General features: G+C 39.0%; 1 protein-coding gene across 1 annotated transcript in view; it reads right to left on the bottom strand.

Annotated features, from left to right (window-relative positions):
• LOC121928736 (cytidine monophosphate-N-acetylneuraminic acid hydroxylase-like) overlaps positions 1–18,215 on the bottom strand; it is a 45,432-nt gene extending 27,217 nt beyond the window's left edge. Inside the window, exons 1-3 of the mRNA XM_042463870.1 lie at positions 18,088–18,215; positions 1,929–2,132; positions 491–582 (exon numbers count right to left, since the gene is read on the bottom strand). Coding sequence (XP_042319804.1) covers positions 491–582; positions 1,929–2,132; positions 18,088–18,125 — 334 coding nt within the window. The 5' untranslated portion in view covers positions 18,126–18,215. The remainder of the gene's footprint in view (positions 1–490; positions 583–1,928; positions 2,133–18,087) is intronic.
• Between the last annotated feature and the right edge of the window lie 1,383 nt (positions 18,216–19,598).

Consider the following 19,598-nt stretch of genomic DNA (forward strand, 5'->3'; position numbering starts at 1 on the left):
GGAAGGATTATTCTGTGCGTCTGTTTCTCTATAAGAAACAAATGCTCAAACAACACCATATTAACAGTCTCTTGCCACACTCTCATGCGCATCTTCATTCCATCCCCACCTCGTCCTTCCCCCTCTTTCCTCCTCCTTTATTTATACTCATTGCAAATAGAACATGTATGGCCTTTCTGCCTGCATTCCATGGGTGAAGCAAGTTAACTACACAATTAAAACCTCTTTTGGAAGCATCCTACGTTTCATGAAATGAGAGCAAGAACCAATAAGAAAGGCACTTCTATCAATTAATACCTTTTAAAAAATCTATAACAGACATCATTTTACCTAGGAGACTTTTTTTCTTCTGTATTTTAGCACCTTTTTAACACCTTTGCCTGATGAAGATGCCAGCGGAGTTTCAAAAGCTTGCCTCTTGTATTTTGTGCATTTTGGTTGACTGAATAAAGGTATAGCTGTTTTGTGGATTTTGGATTTATCATTTTACCTAGTTCATCTTGATTGAAGCTGTCTGGAGGGTTAACGTATTTCATTGTGCTCACATCCAGCCTCCAGTTATGCTTAGTGCAACGTACACATCTAGGTTAGAACAGACACAACATAAACCAAACTAGTTTTTGAATGCAAATTTTTAGAGCAGAATTTAGTATTACAAAGTTAGCCAGTCAATCTGAGTACCACTGTGCTAAGAGAAAAAAAAGTCATGCAAGATTGGACACTGTTTCCGAAAAGAGAATTTAAATAAGAATGCTGGGCAGATGGATATAAGGGAAGTTTAGAGCATGGGGCATGCACAAAGTGTTAAGCTGTTCTGGAAAAAGAAAGTCCAATAGGCAGCATTGGGAAGATCTTAAAATTGAGATTTTAAGTAAACATTAGGCTTCCTTTCCCATCTTCACCAGGTAGTGATTTTACCGAGCTCTAGATTGGGCAAAACTCCAATATTTCACAGATGAAACAAGAACACATGTGACCATGCAAGAGTAGAATGTGATCAAGATGTTTGAAATAAGGAGGAACACACAATCCAGGAGAGGCTGCCACAGTTTGCTTTTGCCTGAGTCTACAGGGAATGGAAAGATTCCTCTCTCTCCACTCGGCCACCCTCTGATTATGGCCCATTCCGCACGGGCATAAAGTAAGCGCTCCGCGCGTACTAGGGTTAGAAAGGGGTGTCACTTCCTGACGCCCCTAACCCTAATACGGCCTGAGTCCGTACAAAATGGCGATGCCCGTTCCACACGGGTGCCGCCATCTTGACGTAGCGGACGCGTTGCGTCCGTATGTCTCACACCACTTAAGACACTGTGAGTGCGCCATTCGCACCTCACGACGTCATAAGCATGCCACAAAGAGAAGCGCCATTTTGGCACTTCTTATTTGCAGCGCGGAGGACCCGCGCAGTTTGGATGCTGGGACTCCCCCATGCTGCAAATGACGGCGGTGGCAGACCACCCGTTTTGGGCAGTCTGTAACGCGCCTTAACTGAGTTCAAACTACTTCTGCACTTTGAACTCCCTTTGCACCAATGGAAGTAAGCTGAGGACCTAATGGGAGGAGGAGAGAAAAAGTGGGACATTTTAAAATCAGTCGTGGCAGTGAAGACCCCTTTATCAACACTCTGAGAAGGTTCTTGATAAAGAGTGGTTTTGTTTTCTTCATGAACTTCAGGACAAGCAACTGTCCTTCATCCTGCCGTGACTTCTTACTACCAAGACTGGCCTCAAGCCTTCAGACCCATAATTGGAGAAAAGTTCAGATTTAACCAAGAAGCGTAAGCCCCCACCTCTGAACAGATTACCCAATATTTGTCTGTCTACTTTCTTACTCATTTCCATGCTTGTCTCATTTATTACAGTACAGCTACTGCAGATGGGAAAATAAAGGGGGGGAAAGGGTGGAATGGGGCATAAATTGAGCCATACTTTCCTGATAGATCTTCAATATCTGCAATAAACACCCCTCCTTGGTGCTTGCACATGTTCTTGCATGCTCGCACACTGTCTGCATCCTTGTACAAGATGTAACTCTTTCCATCTGTTTTGTTCCTTACAAAATTTATTCCTTCCTTGAGAGCAGCTCTCTCCAACGGTGTGAGAGACAGTAGTATTTTGCTTGTCTGACCTTCACTGTTTGAAACCAAAGCATGAAGGAGGAGGAGGAGAAGAAGAAGAAATATGAGACAGGAGCCTAGATATGGAGAAATGGCTCTTCATATCAGAAAACAGCTTCAGAATCACTTTGCCTAACAAACTGTCCCTAGAAACCAGTATTTATTTTAAAAATATTTTTATTAACACCTACATTTTAATATGGAAAACAACATATAAAGCTACAAAAAGACATATATCAGAACTACATCTATCAACTATGCTCCTACTAACAAAATACACAAACAAATACAATATCAAAAGGGAGGGGGATAAGTGAGTTCCAGTTTACAAGCTTGTAAGATGGTTGTAATTATAAAATTATTCTACTTCCTTTAAATATATCTATACAATTTATTTCTACAGTGGCACAAGACCTCTGTGAAAGTGGAAATACTGCAAACAAGAAAACACATTTTTTAACTTGAGAGAACATCTCTAGGAATCTCAAGGTCTTCCAGCACAACTGTCTGGTCAACATCTGCTGGGAGTTGACCACTGAATTGCACTGGAGGACCCACTTTACCAAGTGAAGGAGCTAGGAATCTCTAGGTCCTCCAGCACAACTTTTGGTGTATGTTGGCCATAGAGTCACACTGAAGGACCTAGAAATTCCTACAGAGAACATAGTAATCAAATCCATGAATGATCAAAGCTGCAAAAGTCAAAGCCACAAATGTGGAGGGTCAACTGTACATTTTAATAATAATAATAATAATAATAATAATAATAATAATAAAATTTATTTATATACCACTATTCCATTCGATCACAGCGGTGTACAACAATTGCAATAACGATACAATACAAGATAAAAATTGCAATACATAATTAAAACTTACAAAACAGTGCACAGTATACATAAAATCAACATTAAACCAAGCCAGCAATATACTCGAAGATGTTAATCATATAGGGGGGGGGGGCACACATATCAAGGAACATCAGGGAAGGCTTGATGAAACAAAAAGGTCTTCATTCTCTTTTTAAAGAGATCCAGGGAGGTGGCGGTGTGGAGCTCCTCAGGGAGGGTGTTCCAGATCCCAGGGGCCAAGATGGAAAATGCCCTTTGAGAGGTTGACCTATATCTTGTAGAAGGGATCCTCAATAAACTCTTCCCAGATGACCTGAGTGTGCGGGGCAGATTATATGGGGAGAGGCAGTCCTCCAAGTACCCTGGGCCCAAGCCATTTAGGGCTTTATAGGTTATAACCAACACCTTGTATTGTGCCCAGATTTATTTAATGATACTTTTCTTCAAAATTCTAAAATTGCCATTTCCTCCTGAATAATTTCCTGGCTAATTCCATTCAAATTTAATCAGTTAATTTATCGATCTTACTAAAATCACATTATTCCACTTTCCTCCTCATCATCCCTCTCCCTTTTCTCAAAATTCTTCATTTACAAATCTTACTTCAGAACGGAAGAATCTCAAAAAACAGTACTTATTATTCCAGAACCATACAAGCTTCAACCAACATTCTAACAGTTACAATTATTTAAATTTCATATAAGATTACTTTCCACATTTCAGTTTTTGACTAAAATTTCCAAACACCATACTTATTATTACAAAACCATGTAGCATCCAATCAGTCTTCTGGCAGTGAAAAAGGTTTAAATTTCACATAAGCTCTGTTTTCATATTCCAACTTTTTCATAAAGTGAGTATAATTACACCCCAACCTGAATTCTTGCAGTAGATTTATTATCTCAGAGATTTTAAACAGTGGATCTTTTCCTCTGTATTCGCCCTTATTAGACTGCTCCCCTTTTGGACTTCATCAACTCTTCAGATTGATCACCACTTCTCTATAATAAAAAGCATTATTTCCATGGGATTCTTTGTTCTTCCATCCAATGTTAATCCTTGTGTCTCAACAGGTTTTCTTAAAATCTTTTCTACCTACTTCTCTTTCACAATACTTCCATTTATCAGATCAATCTCCACTTTTCCATTAGGAGTACTGTTGCTTTGTATAAACTTCTCAAGCGCTTCACATTTCTATCCAATATTGGTTCCTTCTGTCCCAGCAAATTCCAAAGTCATCTGGATTGGACATTTCTTTATCTGCTTAACATCATCCTTTTTCCTCTACCTTCAAGAGGTTTTTAAACCCCATTTTTCAATTTACCTTTAAATCAAGTTTCTCTGTTTCATCTGTAGTCTCATCTGTCTTGAGGTCTAAAACACAAAGCAGAAATAATCCATCTAGAAACCACTTGAACTGCCCCAGTTCAGTGCTAAGGAAACAGTAGTTTATTGTTGCACCAGAGCTCTCTGACAATGAAGACTAAATATCCCACAAAACTACAGTACCCAGGATTCCCTAGCATTGAGCCAGGGCAGTTAAAGTGGTCTCAAACTGGATTTCTTTTTTCTGCTGTGTGTTTTGGACCATAATTCCTCTAGGATCAGTTTATTCAAATTAGTCGACTTAACTGATTGGTGCAGTTTTGTCTTTGATTCTGTATTTGAAAACATTTTGAGAGCTGTCCACCTCTCAAAAGTTAGAAAATAAGAATTCCATTTTTCTTATAGTTAGTCCAGTTCACCAGCAGATATTCCTGTTTCTTTCCACCTTCATCAGGTTAATTTATATAAACTGGAAAGTAATCTCCTCCTTCATTTACTTCCTCAGCCAACTCATAGTGATATCTTAACCTTCATCAGGGAGGATGAATGATAAAATAAACAATATAATCTTTAGTTTTTTGTGGGTTTTTCGGGCTGTGTGGCCATGTTCTAGAAGATTTTCTTCCTGAGGTTTCGCCAGCATCTGTGGCTGGCATCTCTGAAAAACTATGGATGCCGGCCATGAAAGCCTTCGACTTCACAATAAAATCTTTCCCACACTTTAGTGGATTTAACATTTTCTTTACAGCAAACTGTTTCCAAATTAAATTAATTGGGGCTCTAAGTTTCTAAATTTGCAATGTTTTAATTTCTATGTATTGTCCTTTCTTAGTACAATTTATAATTGCTTAGAAGTTTTAAAAAGAGGCTGGATGGCCATCTGTCGGGTGTGCTTTGACTGAGAGTTCCTGCATGGCAGGGAGGGTGGACTGTTGTCTCTTCTAGCTCTATGATTCTATGAAAATAAAAGAGGGGGATAATTTCTTCTATTTTTAAATCTGTTTACATTTGGAATTGATTTACTAACTATTTCAATCATTGAAGTGTCAATGCTGGAAGTAAAATGTCCCCATCAGCTAGTAAGTTTCCTTGGTTCTTCAGTGTAAATAAGGAAGTTAAGAAAGTCGAATGCAAAGTCAAATCCTTTTGTTAGCTTGAATGCAGAGGGATCATGAACTCTTCTCAGTCTTCCCTGTTTCACCCATGTCTTAGTGGCAATAACACTTGTCACCTTTTATGCCCAAAATTTGTTCCACTGCCTTGTGTATTTTAGCCCAATTTTTTTTAAAAAAAAATTTTTTCAGGGCAAGACCACCAAACGTGGTGGTATGACCCAATTTCTTTTTTTTTATTTAAAGATTATATCGTTTAATAAAACATAAAACACAACCAATAATACACATAACTTAATTAACAAAACTTAACTCATATATAACTAAAACATCACACCACAAAAAGAAAAAAGAAAAAAAAACCAACAACATTAACAACAACAACAAAATTTTTCACAACACAATACATTCTCCTACATTCTAAACATTCTAAACATTAATTACGCTAAACATTCTAGACATTTATTACACTTATCTAAAACAATTCTTCCGTTCTTTTGCACTTAGATTATATAATTTATAACTTCTTTTGTGGTCCTTATTTATCATTGTACTATTATCATGTATGACCCAATTTCTGTTTGGCACTTCCAACAGCTTTTATTCTGTAAATTATAAATTTTGGCTATTCTTAAAGGTGTGTAATAACATTGATTAACAACTTTTTAAGATCTTGTGCAGTTGTAAATTTACTTGATTGTTCCTACGCCTTCTCCCAATTCTCAAATAAAATAATATGACCAAATTCTTGTTCCCATTTCACCATTGCATCAGTTATTATCTCTGTTTCTAATTCTCTTTGTAACAGTAATTTATATATTTTTGATACTTTACCTCTATCATTATCCCAAATAATTTTATCCATAGGATTCTGTTGTATCTCAAATTTTTCTTTCATCATATCCTCCTTAAACTTAGATTTAATCTGGTAATATTCTAACCAACTCACTTTCTTACCTATCACTTCCAGCTCTTCTCTAGATCTTATTCGAAACTTTCCCTGTGATTCTATTATCAATAAGTCCTTGTAATCAATCCAGTTTTCTCTATTATATTGTTGCGCCTCCTGGGCTGAGATCCATAATGGAATCCCATTGTTTATCATACCCTTAATTATTTGATTTTTTAATTTCTGAAACTCTTTTAATTAATTGGCCTCTTATTACTACCTTGCATGTGTCCCACAGGTGTCTCATTTTCTTTAAAAACAGTCTTATTTCTTTCTTTAATTTGTATACATATTTATCCTCTTTAACCAGTCTTTCATCCAATTTCCAAGTCCATTCCTTTATCTTTTGTCTCATTTCTATTTCTATCAGATAGTGGTCTGATACCAATTTCAGATCAATCTGCATTGTTTTAATCCATGGTAACATGTATTTTGTTGCTAAGAACATATCAATTCTTGATCTTGGCTGATGTGTTTGAGTAATATGTATACCCTTTCTTCTGACCATATAAATGTGTCCAAACATCTACTATGCCCTGTTCTTCCATCATTTCAAAAGAACTTCTAGGTAATTTACCTTGATTTTTCCTTTTTTTTCATGATTCTCTATCTCTCTCAGGCTTTATTACTCCACTGAAATCACCAACTAATATTGTATTTTTTACATTTATTTCCATTAATTTCTTGTTCAGATTAAAGAAAAAAAGATTCTTTTTGTTCTAAAGGAGCATATAAACAGATAACTTCTAATTTCTCAGTCTTATTGTCAACTTCAATAGCTACATACCTTCCTTTATCATCACAAAATAGCTTTTTTGCATCATATCTTTTATTAACATAAATTGCAACCCCCCTTCTTCTTCTTTTTGGGTCTTCTGAATAAAATAAATTTCCTAATTTGCTATTTTGTAAATATTTTAATTCACCTTCTCTAATTTTTGTTTCTTGCAAACACAAAATGTCAAATTGGTTTTTTTTCCAAATAATGAAATACTGATTTCCTTTTATGTTTCTTATTCAATCCTCTGACATTTAATGATCCTATTTTAAGTTTCATTTCCTCCCCTCCTCCTCTCTAGATCTCTTTCTGACTAGCTCTCTTCTTCTCTATCTATATTACAGTGGATCCTTGTTATACGCGGGGGATCCGTTCTGGACCCCCCTGCGTATAACAAAATCCGCATATGCTCAAAGCATATTTGTCTCAATGACGGCCTCCAGCACTGCCATCATGCCCTTGCACGGCGGCGGTGAGGAAGCCGGGTGGCGGCGGCGGCAGAGACCAAGCCACTCCGAGCGACTTAAGGTAAGTAAGGGAAGGGAAGGGAGGGGGGCAGGGAGGGGAGGGAGGAGAAGGAAATTGTCCCCAATGGCGGCACGTGTGCACGCACGCCGCCATTGGGGACAATTTCCCCATTTGCCATCTGCGGATGCTCAAATCCACGTATGGCAAATCCGCATATGGGGAGATTCGACTGTACTTGTATCCAATCCTTCCCCTTCCCCTGACAGTTCTTCTTCTTCTTCCTCAAGATTCTGCGGAGTTTTCCCTCTCTAAGTCTTCTCCCCTCTTCTCCTCCTCCATCTCCTAAATCTTTTTTCCTACTTTTCAGTTTTCTGAGAAAATCCTTGGCTTTGTCTATGCTGTCTATTTTGAATTTTCTCTGATTATACGTAACTGTCACTACTCTTTCCCATCTGTATCTTATATCACTTTTTGGTAATATTTCTGTGAGAAATTTATATTTTTGTCTTTTTTTCAAAGTTTGGGGGAATATGTCTTTAAAAATTTCAACCTCTTTGTCGTCTGTCATCAAAATGTGTTCATAGCTTTGTTGACATATTTTGTCTCTAATTCTTACATTTGTGAAGCATATAGCAATGTCTCTAGGAATTTTTCTTTCTTTAGCTATCTTGGAATTAATTCTGAAAATTTTTTCTATCTGTAAATCTATCATTTCATCTGGCATATGCATACAGTGGTACCCCGGGATACGAATGCGCCGCCTTACGAAATTTCCGGGTTACGAAAAAAATCAATTGAAAAAAACTGTTCCGGGTTACGAAGGTTATTTCGGGTTACGAAAGAAATTTTGGTGCTTTTCGGCGCTTTTTCGCACCAAATCGCGGCTTTTCCCCATTAGCGCCTATGGGTTTTCGGCTTGCGAAAGCTTTTCGGGTTACGAACGCGGCGGCGGAACGAATTAAATTCGTAACCCGGGGTACCACTGTATATTGTGCCAGTATTGGAACCATCCTTTCTATTAATTGTTCCTTTTGGATCTCCATCACTCATCTTACCTTAATGCATCTGTCTCTATATCTGCTATCTTGTAAAAAGGCATTCTGATTTTCTATCTGCTGTTCTCTTATGATCAATTCTGTTCTACTTTCTAACTCTTTTGTTTTGGTTGATAGCTCTTCTATTTCTCTCTTTATTCCTGTCATTTCGTTAGTTAGTTTATCTATCTTTTTAGAGAGACCTTTCATTTCCTTCTGTAAGTCAGCTCTTATTTCTTTGCTATTGTCTTTGAATTCCCCCCTCATCTCTTCCCTAATTTCTTTCTTAAAATCTTTTTTAAATTGCCTCGATTCTTGTAATATTATGATGTTTATGTCTGTTTGTTTTGATTCTAGTACTAGTTATCCCTTGAGGCTGTGTATGTGATCGTAATTTTGTGCTGTATGCCATTTTCTTTTCCTCCCTGCATCTCTTTCTTTTCTCTCTCCTCCTTCAGTCTCACAGCTGTAATCTATCTCCAAGTCCTCAAGCTGTGAAGTTGTGGAGTTGCTTTCTCTCCGTTTTTATAATTATATTTTATATTTATTCTGTAAAGTATAAATTTCTTTTCTTTGTTGAATGGTTTTAAGGATATCTGGCAAGCTGGTGCCTTTCGTTTACTGCCAGCAGGACTGGCTGCCCTGTGATTTCTTCACCTCTTTCGCCCCCCCCCCCCAAATCTTCAGAATGGTTATTATAAGGGTTCTTCAACCTGCGACAGGCCCCCACAATATTTCACCTTATCTGGTGGAGTAAACCTCAATTTAGTCCCCGAAGGTCCTTTTTTGAGGTGAGCTGCTGGTGGACAAGCAGAGTGGGATGAGCTTGTACTCTGCGCTGCTATTTGCTTGCCTCCGCCCCCGGAAGTTCTGGGGCTTGCTTTTAAAGGCTCCTAGGCATGGGACGCCTCAGAGCTGCTGCTGTTGCTGGCAGCTGCAGGGACCCTTCTCCGCTACACCAGGGACCCTGGGAAAGGATATGGAGCTTGCTGTTAAAGGCTCCTAGGCTTGGGATGCCTCAGAGATGCTGATGTTACTGGCTGCTACAGGGCCTCTTCTACCACACCCAGGGACCCTGGGAAAGGAGCTGAAGCTTGCTTTTAAAGGCTCCCAGGCTTGGGATGCCTCAGAGCTGCTGCTGTTGCTGGCTGCTGCAGGGCCTCCTCTGCCACACCCAGGGACTCTGGGAAAGAAGCTGGAGCTTGCTGTTAAAGGCTCCCAGGCTTGGGATGCCTCAGACATGCTGATGTTGCTGGTTGCTACAGGGCCTCCTCTACCACTCCCAGGTATCCTGGGAAAGGAGCTGAAGCTTGCTTTTAAAGGCTCCCAGGCATGGGATGCCTCAGAGCTGCTGCTGTTGCTGGCTGCTGCAGGGCCTCCTCTGCTACACCAGGGACCTTGGGAAAGGAGCTGGAGGTTGCTGTTAAAGGCTCCTAGGCTTGGGATGCCTCAGAGACAGTGTTGCCAACAAGCCTCGAAGATATTTCCCTGCACGTTTGACCAAAACACACCGAATCCCCCCATATCACACCAAATATTCAGTCAAAATTCCCAGAAAATTCCCGTAATGTTAATATGGTGGATCTTTTGCAAAAAAAGTAACCCTAATTGAATAAAAATAATTGTAACTTATTTCAACTCTCTAAATTACCATTAAAACCAACCAAAGAATCTTTCAGTCCTTCTAATACTTTTAAGATATTTATTTTGACATGAAGGGGGTCCAGGAAGCTTTGTGCCAAATAGAAATGTGTTCAGCTGCAACCGCATTGCAGAAATAATCCAGTTTGACACCCCTTTAACTGCCCTGGCTCAGTGCTATGCAATCCTGGGAATTCTAGTTTTCTGAGACATTTAACCTTCTCTCTCAGCAAACTCTGGTGTGACAACAAACTACAATTTCCATTATTTCATAGCACTGGGCCATGGCAGTTAAAACGGTATGAAATTGGATTGTCTCTGGAGTGAAGATGCAGCCTGAGTTGGGTCCAAGCCACACTGCAGAAATAATCCAGTTCAAGACTGCTTTAACTGCCCAGCCCTGGCTCAGTGCTAGGGAAGTGTAGTTTTGTGAGACATTGAGCCTTCTCTATCAGAAAGAGCTCTGGTGCCACAACAAACTACAATTCCCAGGATTCCCTAGCACTAAGCCAGGAGAGTTGGCTGAGCTTTTCCTGAGGGCAGGGGTGACCACTGTCCTCTCTCTGATTGGCTGTTAGTGTGACTCCCAACAGGATTGGTTGCTCTGTAGCCTGGCTCTCAGAGGGAGTCAGGGGCTGAGAGAGAGAGAGCTTTTTCTGAGGGCGGTGACCCCTCTCCAGTCCTCTCTCTGATTGGCTGAAAACTGTTAGTGTGTGACACTCCAAAGGATTGGTTGCTCTGTAGCCAGCCTCACTCAGGCTGGGGCTGAAATGTGCTAAAGTCACCAGATATGCACTGAAATAGAGCCAGACACCAACATCACACCAAAAGCTCTTTAAAATCCCCATTTTTGTGTGAAAGTCACCAGATGGCAACACTGTGATCAGAGATGCTGATGTTGCTGGCTGCTGCAGGGCCTCCTCTGCCACGCCCACGTTGACTTGTATTTCTTTGATTCACTAGCTAGCAAAACAGGCAGTTCCTGATCTTTGTTTCTGGAAATGAATCTTTCCAAGAGTTGAATCTACCAATAGGCAAAGTGAGGCAAGCACCTAAAGTAGCAAATGCTGGAGGAAAGCATACAACCCCACAAATATTTCTGAGAGAAATGGATTTGAATCAAACACATAGGATTTAATAAGTAACATATGAATAAAGTAGAAATCATATAAGACTATATAAACATATGCTATAATTAGATTACATATATAGATAATATGGAACCACATATATACATGTATACTATTATAATCAATATATCTGTTCTAATAGGACTGAGTAAAGGTCAGCTGAGGCCTTTAAATGAAAGGGAATTTTATAAAAATATATAGGTTAATAAAAGAAAGTTTAGATAATCTTTTTATAACACTGTTATTTATTAAATATATTGTTTTACAAGAATAAAGGGGGTTTATATCTTTGATAATAAACAAGCTAAACTTATAAAATATTCTGGACAGTTATTTTAAATAGTATTTTTTTTGGCTCTATTAAGATGATCAAAGTGTTCTGGTTAAATATATATATATTTAATTCATATAAATTCATATAAATATGAAATTATATATAAATAATGAAATAGACTTGCATTACAAATATAGCAGTTAAATTAGACAAAGACGCTTCAAAGGAAAAAAAACTTTTGTCTGCACCTGTAAATCAAGGACAATGTTACAAGGGAAAAATAAATCAAGAGATATGGGAGTTGTATTCTCACTAATTGCCAAGAATACTTTTTTTATAAAAGGGTGACTTAAAGTTCACAAAAATTTCTAACTGACCATGCGTAATAGGGGGTGATGAATATTAGAACACACCTATGAATCTATAATGACTAATTTAAATGGTCATGAGACGTATGATGAGATATGTTATGGGTGGAGTTTTTACATACTTGGGAAGGTCGTCTTAAAATTGATCACATGTCTAGATCTGGCCAATAAAAAAATGAGATAGAAATATTATAACAGAAAATGTCTTATAAATACTGTGTAAAACCTCAGACGGTGTGCCTACTTGCCTGAGACACCCCTTCTTTGCAAGATTGTAACTAATAAATTGGAAATTGCTGCTTCACTTGTTTTGTCCTGATTAATTTGATTTGGTACTTTGGTACTTAGAAAAATCTATATCTCACAATTTCTCCTGAATCATCTGGCTTCTGTCAAATCTTGGAGGACAGAGCTGAAAATACTGCACTATTTAACCTGCATCCCCTAATGTTGCCTGCTGCTCTCAGATCTCATAAGGACCCTATTGGCAATATTAAAGTAAGTTTTATCTGCCAGGGCACTCATATTCTGTAGATGGACTAGAAGGGACCATGGTCTAGTCCTTTGTCTTTTGCAGCAAAAGGTGTTGGGCCAAACACATTCATAATTTATGGCTACAGAATTATTATGCCGGACTAAATTAGGTAAAGTATCATTTGTTGTTGTCGTTGTGTGACTTCAAGCTGTTTCTGATTTATGGGAACCCTAAGCTGACACTATCATGGGGTTTTCTTGAAAAGAATTGTTCAGAGGAAGTTTGCTATTGCCTTCTCCGGAGGCTGAGAACATGTAATCACCTATTGGATTTCATGGCTGAGGTAGGAATCAAATCTTGGTCTCCAGAGTCAGAGTCCCACACTCAAACTACTAAACTACACTAGCTCACAGTGTCATTATGTAGGACTAAATCAAATAAAGTAGCATTTGAATTTTCATCGCTACACCCAGCTCTTGAAGCCCTCTTTGGCAATAAAAACATACTCCAGGGTTTTCCAGCCTTTAGAATTGGTTTCAGTAAAAGTATAATGACAGCACTAGTTACAATTTACTGTTATACAGTTGTTATATAGATATATTATTATATAGTTTTACAATGTTATATAATTTTATACAGTTATTTATATAGACTACAGTGCATAGTGTATGAACTGACCTGGAGCATCTCATGTTTTGTGACTTATGGAGAGCTACAAGATTTTTATAGCACTAAACTGATAGATGCATGGATGGATGATTTGCTAGCTAGAAAATAGCCTGACCTCCTATTAAATTACAGAACATATGATCATGATTCAAGTAACCTTCAGGGATATACACATGTATATGCATGGCCAAATATGTAGATGTGCCTATATATTTGTACACAGCATCTTTTTTCAAAAGAAAATATTCCTGGGTCTTACTCATGGAAGATAACATACAGGAAATATATATTCTGAAAAATACGGGATCCACTGCTAACCAGACATGGTCCCAAGGAGTTTTACTGACCTTCAGATAGCATTCAATGTGTTACATAGCACACATACATTGCACTTGACACTCACTGAATATTGTGTGCACTGCACTGTGAAAAGTTAGTGTTGTGCGTGCGTCTACTTTAAAGATAATTCAGAGTATATGACTGAGCAAAAGCTCTGTGCATACAGGAGGCATCCTGATCTCTCTGCCATCTTCCCTTGCCATCTTCTGTTGCCTCTCAGTCCATTTTCTGCACAGCTTACTTCCCTTTGGTGCCTGAGTCAAGTTGGAAAAAGCACTGTACATGGCAGAGTATCATGCAGTGGGGAAGGGGCAATTCCACTGCCCTTACCCACATGTCGCATTTTACGTAAAAGTTAACACGACCCTCTATCCCATGTTGTATATGCAAAAAGGGCACACACAAAGAAAAAGCTAACAAACACTGCTGACTTGTTTTAAATACTTTGGCTATGTGAGCTACTAACAATGCTGATATTTTAAAAATCTCAGCAATACTTTTAATATTGAATGCTGCAGTAAGGCAGGGCTTTTTATTCCCTTGCCCCTCACCACCACCACTTTTGGCTTTATTTCCAGTTTATAACTGTGATTGATTTGAAGTGATCACACCTTAGATTTCTGTAGAAATCAAGTTTTTAAAAGTTATTTATTCCTAACCCCAAATAATCTAATCATGGAAACAAACACACAAAATAATTTCCTCTTGCCTCATGTCTTAATATTAATATATGTTACAGAACAATAGTATTTTAATCTTACCTTTTTTCCATGATGTATCAAGAAGTAAATGAGAAAAATGGTGTTAAATTCTCAGCAACAAAAAATTATTAAGTTTTATCCTTTCACACAGATAATAACACAGGATGATCGAACATGAATGTGTAAATGACAAATGTACAAAAAATGTACAAGAAAGTGCAGAATTTTAACAAGTTCAAAAATGGTCAAGATTGGAGAATGCTACCAAATATTATCTAGATATCTGGCTCAGGAAGCATTTATTTTGATAATGCTCACTGTGTCAGTGTCAGCAGGAGTTGGAAACCACAAAGGGGAACATTCAAAGCACAAGGTATAGCCATGGGGTATGACTACAAATATGTATCAGCCAATTAAAACATGCAACGTTCACAGGTGTGGCTGAAGAAAAACTGGCTGTCTATGAGAGTACATGTTAACTAGTAATGGACAATGCTAGTGTAAATAACTTTATAGTTCCTACTCTATAGAGCTATTGCAGCAACGCTAGAACATAAAATGTACTGGGGGTGGGACCTTCATTTGGCACCCATTGAGTTTTTTCCTTCTCTTTTGTAGCTCTGCATGCAGAGTGATCCCAAATCCCTAAATGAAAAATGGCTGGGTGGGGTGAAACTACATGTCCCATAATTAGATGGAGTGGTACAAATCCAGATGAGAGCTACATGTATTTGCTTTTGTTCTTTTTAAAAAAGAAATTTTCAGCTACACATATTTAATGTAATTTACCTTCCAATGAAGCCTATACTGTGAGAATGCTTTGAAACATGATCTGTCAGGCTGTTTATAGCAAATGAAATGAGGGAAGAAGACTGATACAAAATTACAACACCTCCAAATCGCCTCAAAAGAAAGCAAAATACAAAGGAAGGAAAAAGGGGAGAGGAGAAGAGGGAAAATAAGATGGACACTGCTATCATAAATTGCAGCCACTACAGAGAGACTCCGGACAAGATCACACTACACCATTAGTATGCTAGTTTCTACTTTTAACAGCTATGGCTGCCTCCTGTGGAATTCTGGGGTTTGTAGTTTAATGAGGCCTAAGAATTCTCTGGCTGAGAATTCAAAATGCCCCTACCTAAACTACAGGATTCCACAGGAGGCAGACATAGCTGATAAAATGGAATAATAGCACTATAGCAGTGTAGTGTGATATTGTTTTCACACTCTATCTGGAGTCATTTCAAATGATATGGAACAAAGATGTTAATTCTTCTCACTCTGACAGAAAAGACCAAAAATTGCAGAGGGCTGTTTTCAGCAGAGAAGAGCTCCTTGATTCTTTTCAATTCTTTCCTCTCACAATCATCTGAGAGGTCTGACAGCTTGAGCACAGACTAGGTGGGCAGCAAGATAATCAATTTGAAGCTCTTTCCCTTATCAAGGAGGACGAGGAAGAGCAGCATGGATAGACTTCAGGGACAGAGCAGGGGAGCCTGAGAGTTCCACCAGAGGGAACAGTCGCTGCTAAGCCTTGGAGGAGGCGTGTGGTCGTAGTGGGGGACTCCTTGCTGAGGGGTACAGAAGCAGCGATTTGTAGGCCTGACAAGATGTCTTGAGAGGTATGTTGTCTCCCTGGGGCAAAGATCCGTGATGCGACAGGAAGGCTGACAAGACTGGTCAAGCCTACTAACCAATACCCCTTCCTTTTGGTCCATGTGGAAACTAATGACAGTTCAAGACACAGCCTTCAAAACATCAAAAGGGATTACGAGGCTCTTGGTAAGAAGCTGAAAGAAATGGATGCACCAGTTGTCATCTCGTCTCTTCTGCCAGTTGAAGGACATAGTCCAGGAAGGGAGAGGAAAATAGCAGATGTAAACAACTGGCTCTGCAGATGGTGCCACTGAGAACGATTTGGATTCTTTGATCATGGCCTGCGATTCCATGAGGAGAGACTTCTTGCAATGGACAGGTTGCATCTCACGCCAGTTGGAAGAAATGTTTTTGCCAACAGTCTCAAGAATTTGATCAGGAGGGCTTTAAACGGAGTTTCGTGGGGGAGGGACACAATATTAAGGAAGTCAAAAGGGCTGGGGAAAAGAGTTACACTGACATAGAGGAAATAAGACAAATAGTTCAAGGACCCAACAGTGGGAGGAAAAAAACTTGCACAGGCAGCAAGTAAAGAGGAACCATGGCCTGCGATGTCTCTACACTAATTCACGGAGCATGGGAAATAAGCAAGATGAACTCGAACTCCTAGTACAACAAAGCAAATATGATATAATAGGCATCACTGAAACCTGGTGGGATGAGTCTCAGAACTGGAATGTAGAAATAGAGGGGTATAACCTTTTAAGAGAAATAGGCCAAACAGGAAAAGAGGAGGAATAGCCTTATATGTCAGGGACATTTACACCAGTGAAGAGATCCAGTACATCCATACTGGAAGCCAGGTGGAGAGCATCTGGATAAAAATTAAAGGGGAGGGAAACAACAAGGACGTTATGGTGGGAGTCTACTACAGCCCCCAAGTCAGACAGAGGAATTGGATGACGCCTTTCTAGAACAGATGACTACACACTCAGAAAGAGGCCAATGTGATTCTAGACTGCATCAATAGAAGTATAGTGTCTACTGATCAGGCCCCACCTGGAATATTGTGTCCAGTTCTGGGCACCACAATTCAAAAAGGACATTGAGAAACTAGAGCGTGTCCAAAGGAGGGTGACTAAAATGGTGAAGGGTCTGGAAACCATGTCCTATGAGGAAAGACTTAGGGAGCTGGGGATGTTTAGCCTGGAGAAGAGAAGGTTAAGAGGTGACATGATAGCCCTGTTTAAATATTTGAAGGGATATCATGTTGAGGAGGGAGCAAGCTTGTTTTCTGCTGCTCCAGAGACTACAACACAGAACAATGGATGCAAGCTGCAGGAAAAGAGATTCCACCTCAACATTAGGAGGAACTTCCTGACAGTAAGGGCTGTTCAACAGTGGAACAAACTCCTTCGGAGTGTGGTGGAGTCTCCTTCCTTAGAGGTCTTCAAACAGAGGCTGGATGGCCATCTGTCAAAGATGCTTTGATTTAGATTTCCTGCATGGCAGGGGGTTGAACTGGATGGTCCTAGCGGTCTCTTCCAACTCTATGATTCTATGATTCTATGACTTGAACTATCCTAATATTTGCTGGAATTCAAATTCAGAAAATTTCATTTTCCAAAAAGTGGAAGAGGCAACAAGGGGGTCAGCTATTTTAGATCTGATCCTAACCAACAAGGATGACTTGTTTAATGGGGTGCAAATGGTGGGATCATTAGGTAGAAGTGACCATGTTCTCCTGGAGTTTGTTATACAGTGGAAAGGAGAAGCCAGGCATAGTCAGACACACATTATAGACTTTAGGAGAGCTGATTTCAGTAAACTTAGAGAAATACTGGGGGTGATCCCATTGTCAGGAATACTAAAAGAGAAGGGAGTTCAGGATGGATGGAAGTTCCTTAAAAGGGAGATACTGAATGCACAATTTCAAACAGTTCCAGTGAGGAAGAAAAATGGGAGCTCTCTCAAGAAACCAGGATTGATGACTAAAGAACTTTCAATTGAGCTGTGTGTTCCACCCAACAGAGAGTCCATTTTTTCATGGAGATATTCATTTTGGGGTGAAGTGCGAACCCTCCCTGTGGTCAAACAAAATCCCTTGACCACCAGTAACAGATTTCAAAGCCCCATGGATGTTTCATTATTGAAAGAAAATCTGCTTTGCATTTTTTGGAATTTCCATTTTGCAGACTGTATTTTATATAATAATAATAATAATAATAATAACAATAAATATTTATTTATATCCCACCTTTTCCGCTTTGTTCTTCTTGTTGCACAAACTTGCATTTTTAAGTAAGGTGGGAGCCTTCTTCCACACTCAGACTAAAGCCGGGATCAAGAGGAAAAGCTTTTCTTGCTGCCATGGCAGGATTTTACATTTTTTAATTTTGGGAAGTGGCAGCTATCTTTTTCTTTTGCAGAAATGTGTATTTGGAGCAATGTCTGCTTACAGTGCCCAGGAGCTGATAAGAAACCCTTTATCTCATGAGGGCCAGATGGCGGGGTGTGGATGTTACAAGCTGAAAGCTAGAGGAAGGGTATGCTAGAAAGAAGGGTGTTTTAAACAATAGCAAAATTAAAGGCGGGAGAGAGGATCAGACCAATGGGGCAAAATTGTAATAATGAATAGCCTGTTCAAATTAACCAATAAGGGGACACTTTGAAAGAGAGGGGAACAAGGGAGGGCAGGAATGTTCAAAGATTTCCGTCAGACTTTTCAGAGGCAGGACCAAGACAGAAGATGACATGTAGAACACTCTTCTATCAGGTAAAGACTGTTTTGTTTGTTAACTCAGTATAAAGGGCATTAGTAGTACAGCATAAAGTTACATACAGAGGTTAATTATCCGGTTTGCATTTGAGAGGGGGTTAAAAGAGAAAAAAAATGAAGTATTCAGACAGATGTTTTTAAACAGTATAGATTGTGATCTGTGCAGCTTTCAAAGCTATGTGCACCAACTCTCTTAGTTTCCAGCATTGTTAGATTTTGTGGCGACTGAGGTGTGGAAGAGGTTTGTAGACTCCTACTACTGTTGCTTATTTAGATGGGTAGTTTTTAGGTATAAAGAACAGCATCTGATCTTTTCCCAGAAGCTGTGGATGCAGGATAATAAATATCTAGGGCTTTTTAACCACTCAATCACCATAGCCCTTTCCTCTTCAACTTTTGCAAAAGCTCTTAATTTACACTCCTCTGGATTTGGAGGAAGAGTGGGGCAGGGAGATCTTCTGCCCAGTATTAACTATTAGCTTACACAGAGACATATGTAATTGGTCTTCATAAGTGAATGCAAGGCTTGCCATGTGCCAAGTATTCCCTGACAAACCTAAATACGCATTCCTAATTGCAATTAACTCTATAGCATCTGTATGTAATCATGTGTAGAAGAGATAAAGGAAGCAAAGTCCCACGTGCTGTTGATGGTCCACAAATTTATTATCTTAAGAAGGCCAAAGCATTTCGGTCATGTCACAAAAATGGCCTTCCTTAGAGACTATTGTAAAATGAAAGAAAAAGTACATTTATTATAGTTGTGGTACTGGGACATCACATAAACCATCTCTAAAAACATATGTTCTTAAAAAGCAAATAGCTGTTATCCATATTGTAATATACATACCTATTACCAGAGATTTTAGGAGTTGCAGGCGGCACTTTCAACAAAGTGGTCAGTCTGAGTATTAGAAGGAAGGGACTACATTAAGTTCTTATTTATGGGTTTTGAAGCAACATCATCGAAGAGAGCCAATGATGCAAGA

Source organism: Sceloporus undulatus, chromosome 4 (assembly GCF_019175285.1).
Source record: "Sceloporus undulatus isolate JIND9_A2432 ecotype Alabama chromosome 4, SceUnd_v1.1, whole genome shotgun sequence".
In the NCBI taxonomy this organism is placed as follows: domain Eukaryota; kingdom Metazoa; phylum Chordata; class Lepidosauria; order Squamata; family Phrynosomatidae; genus Sceloporus; species Sceloporus undulatus.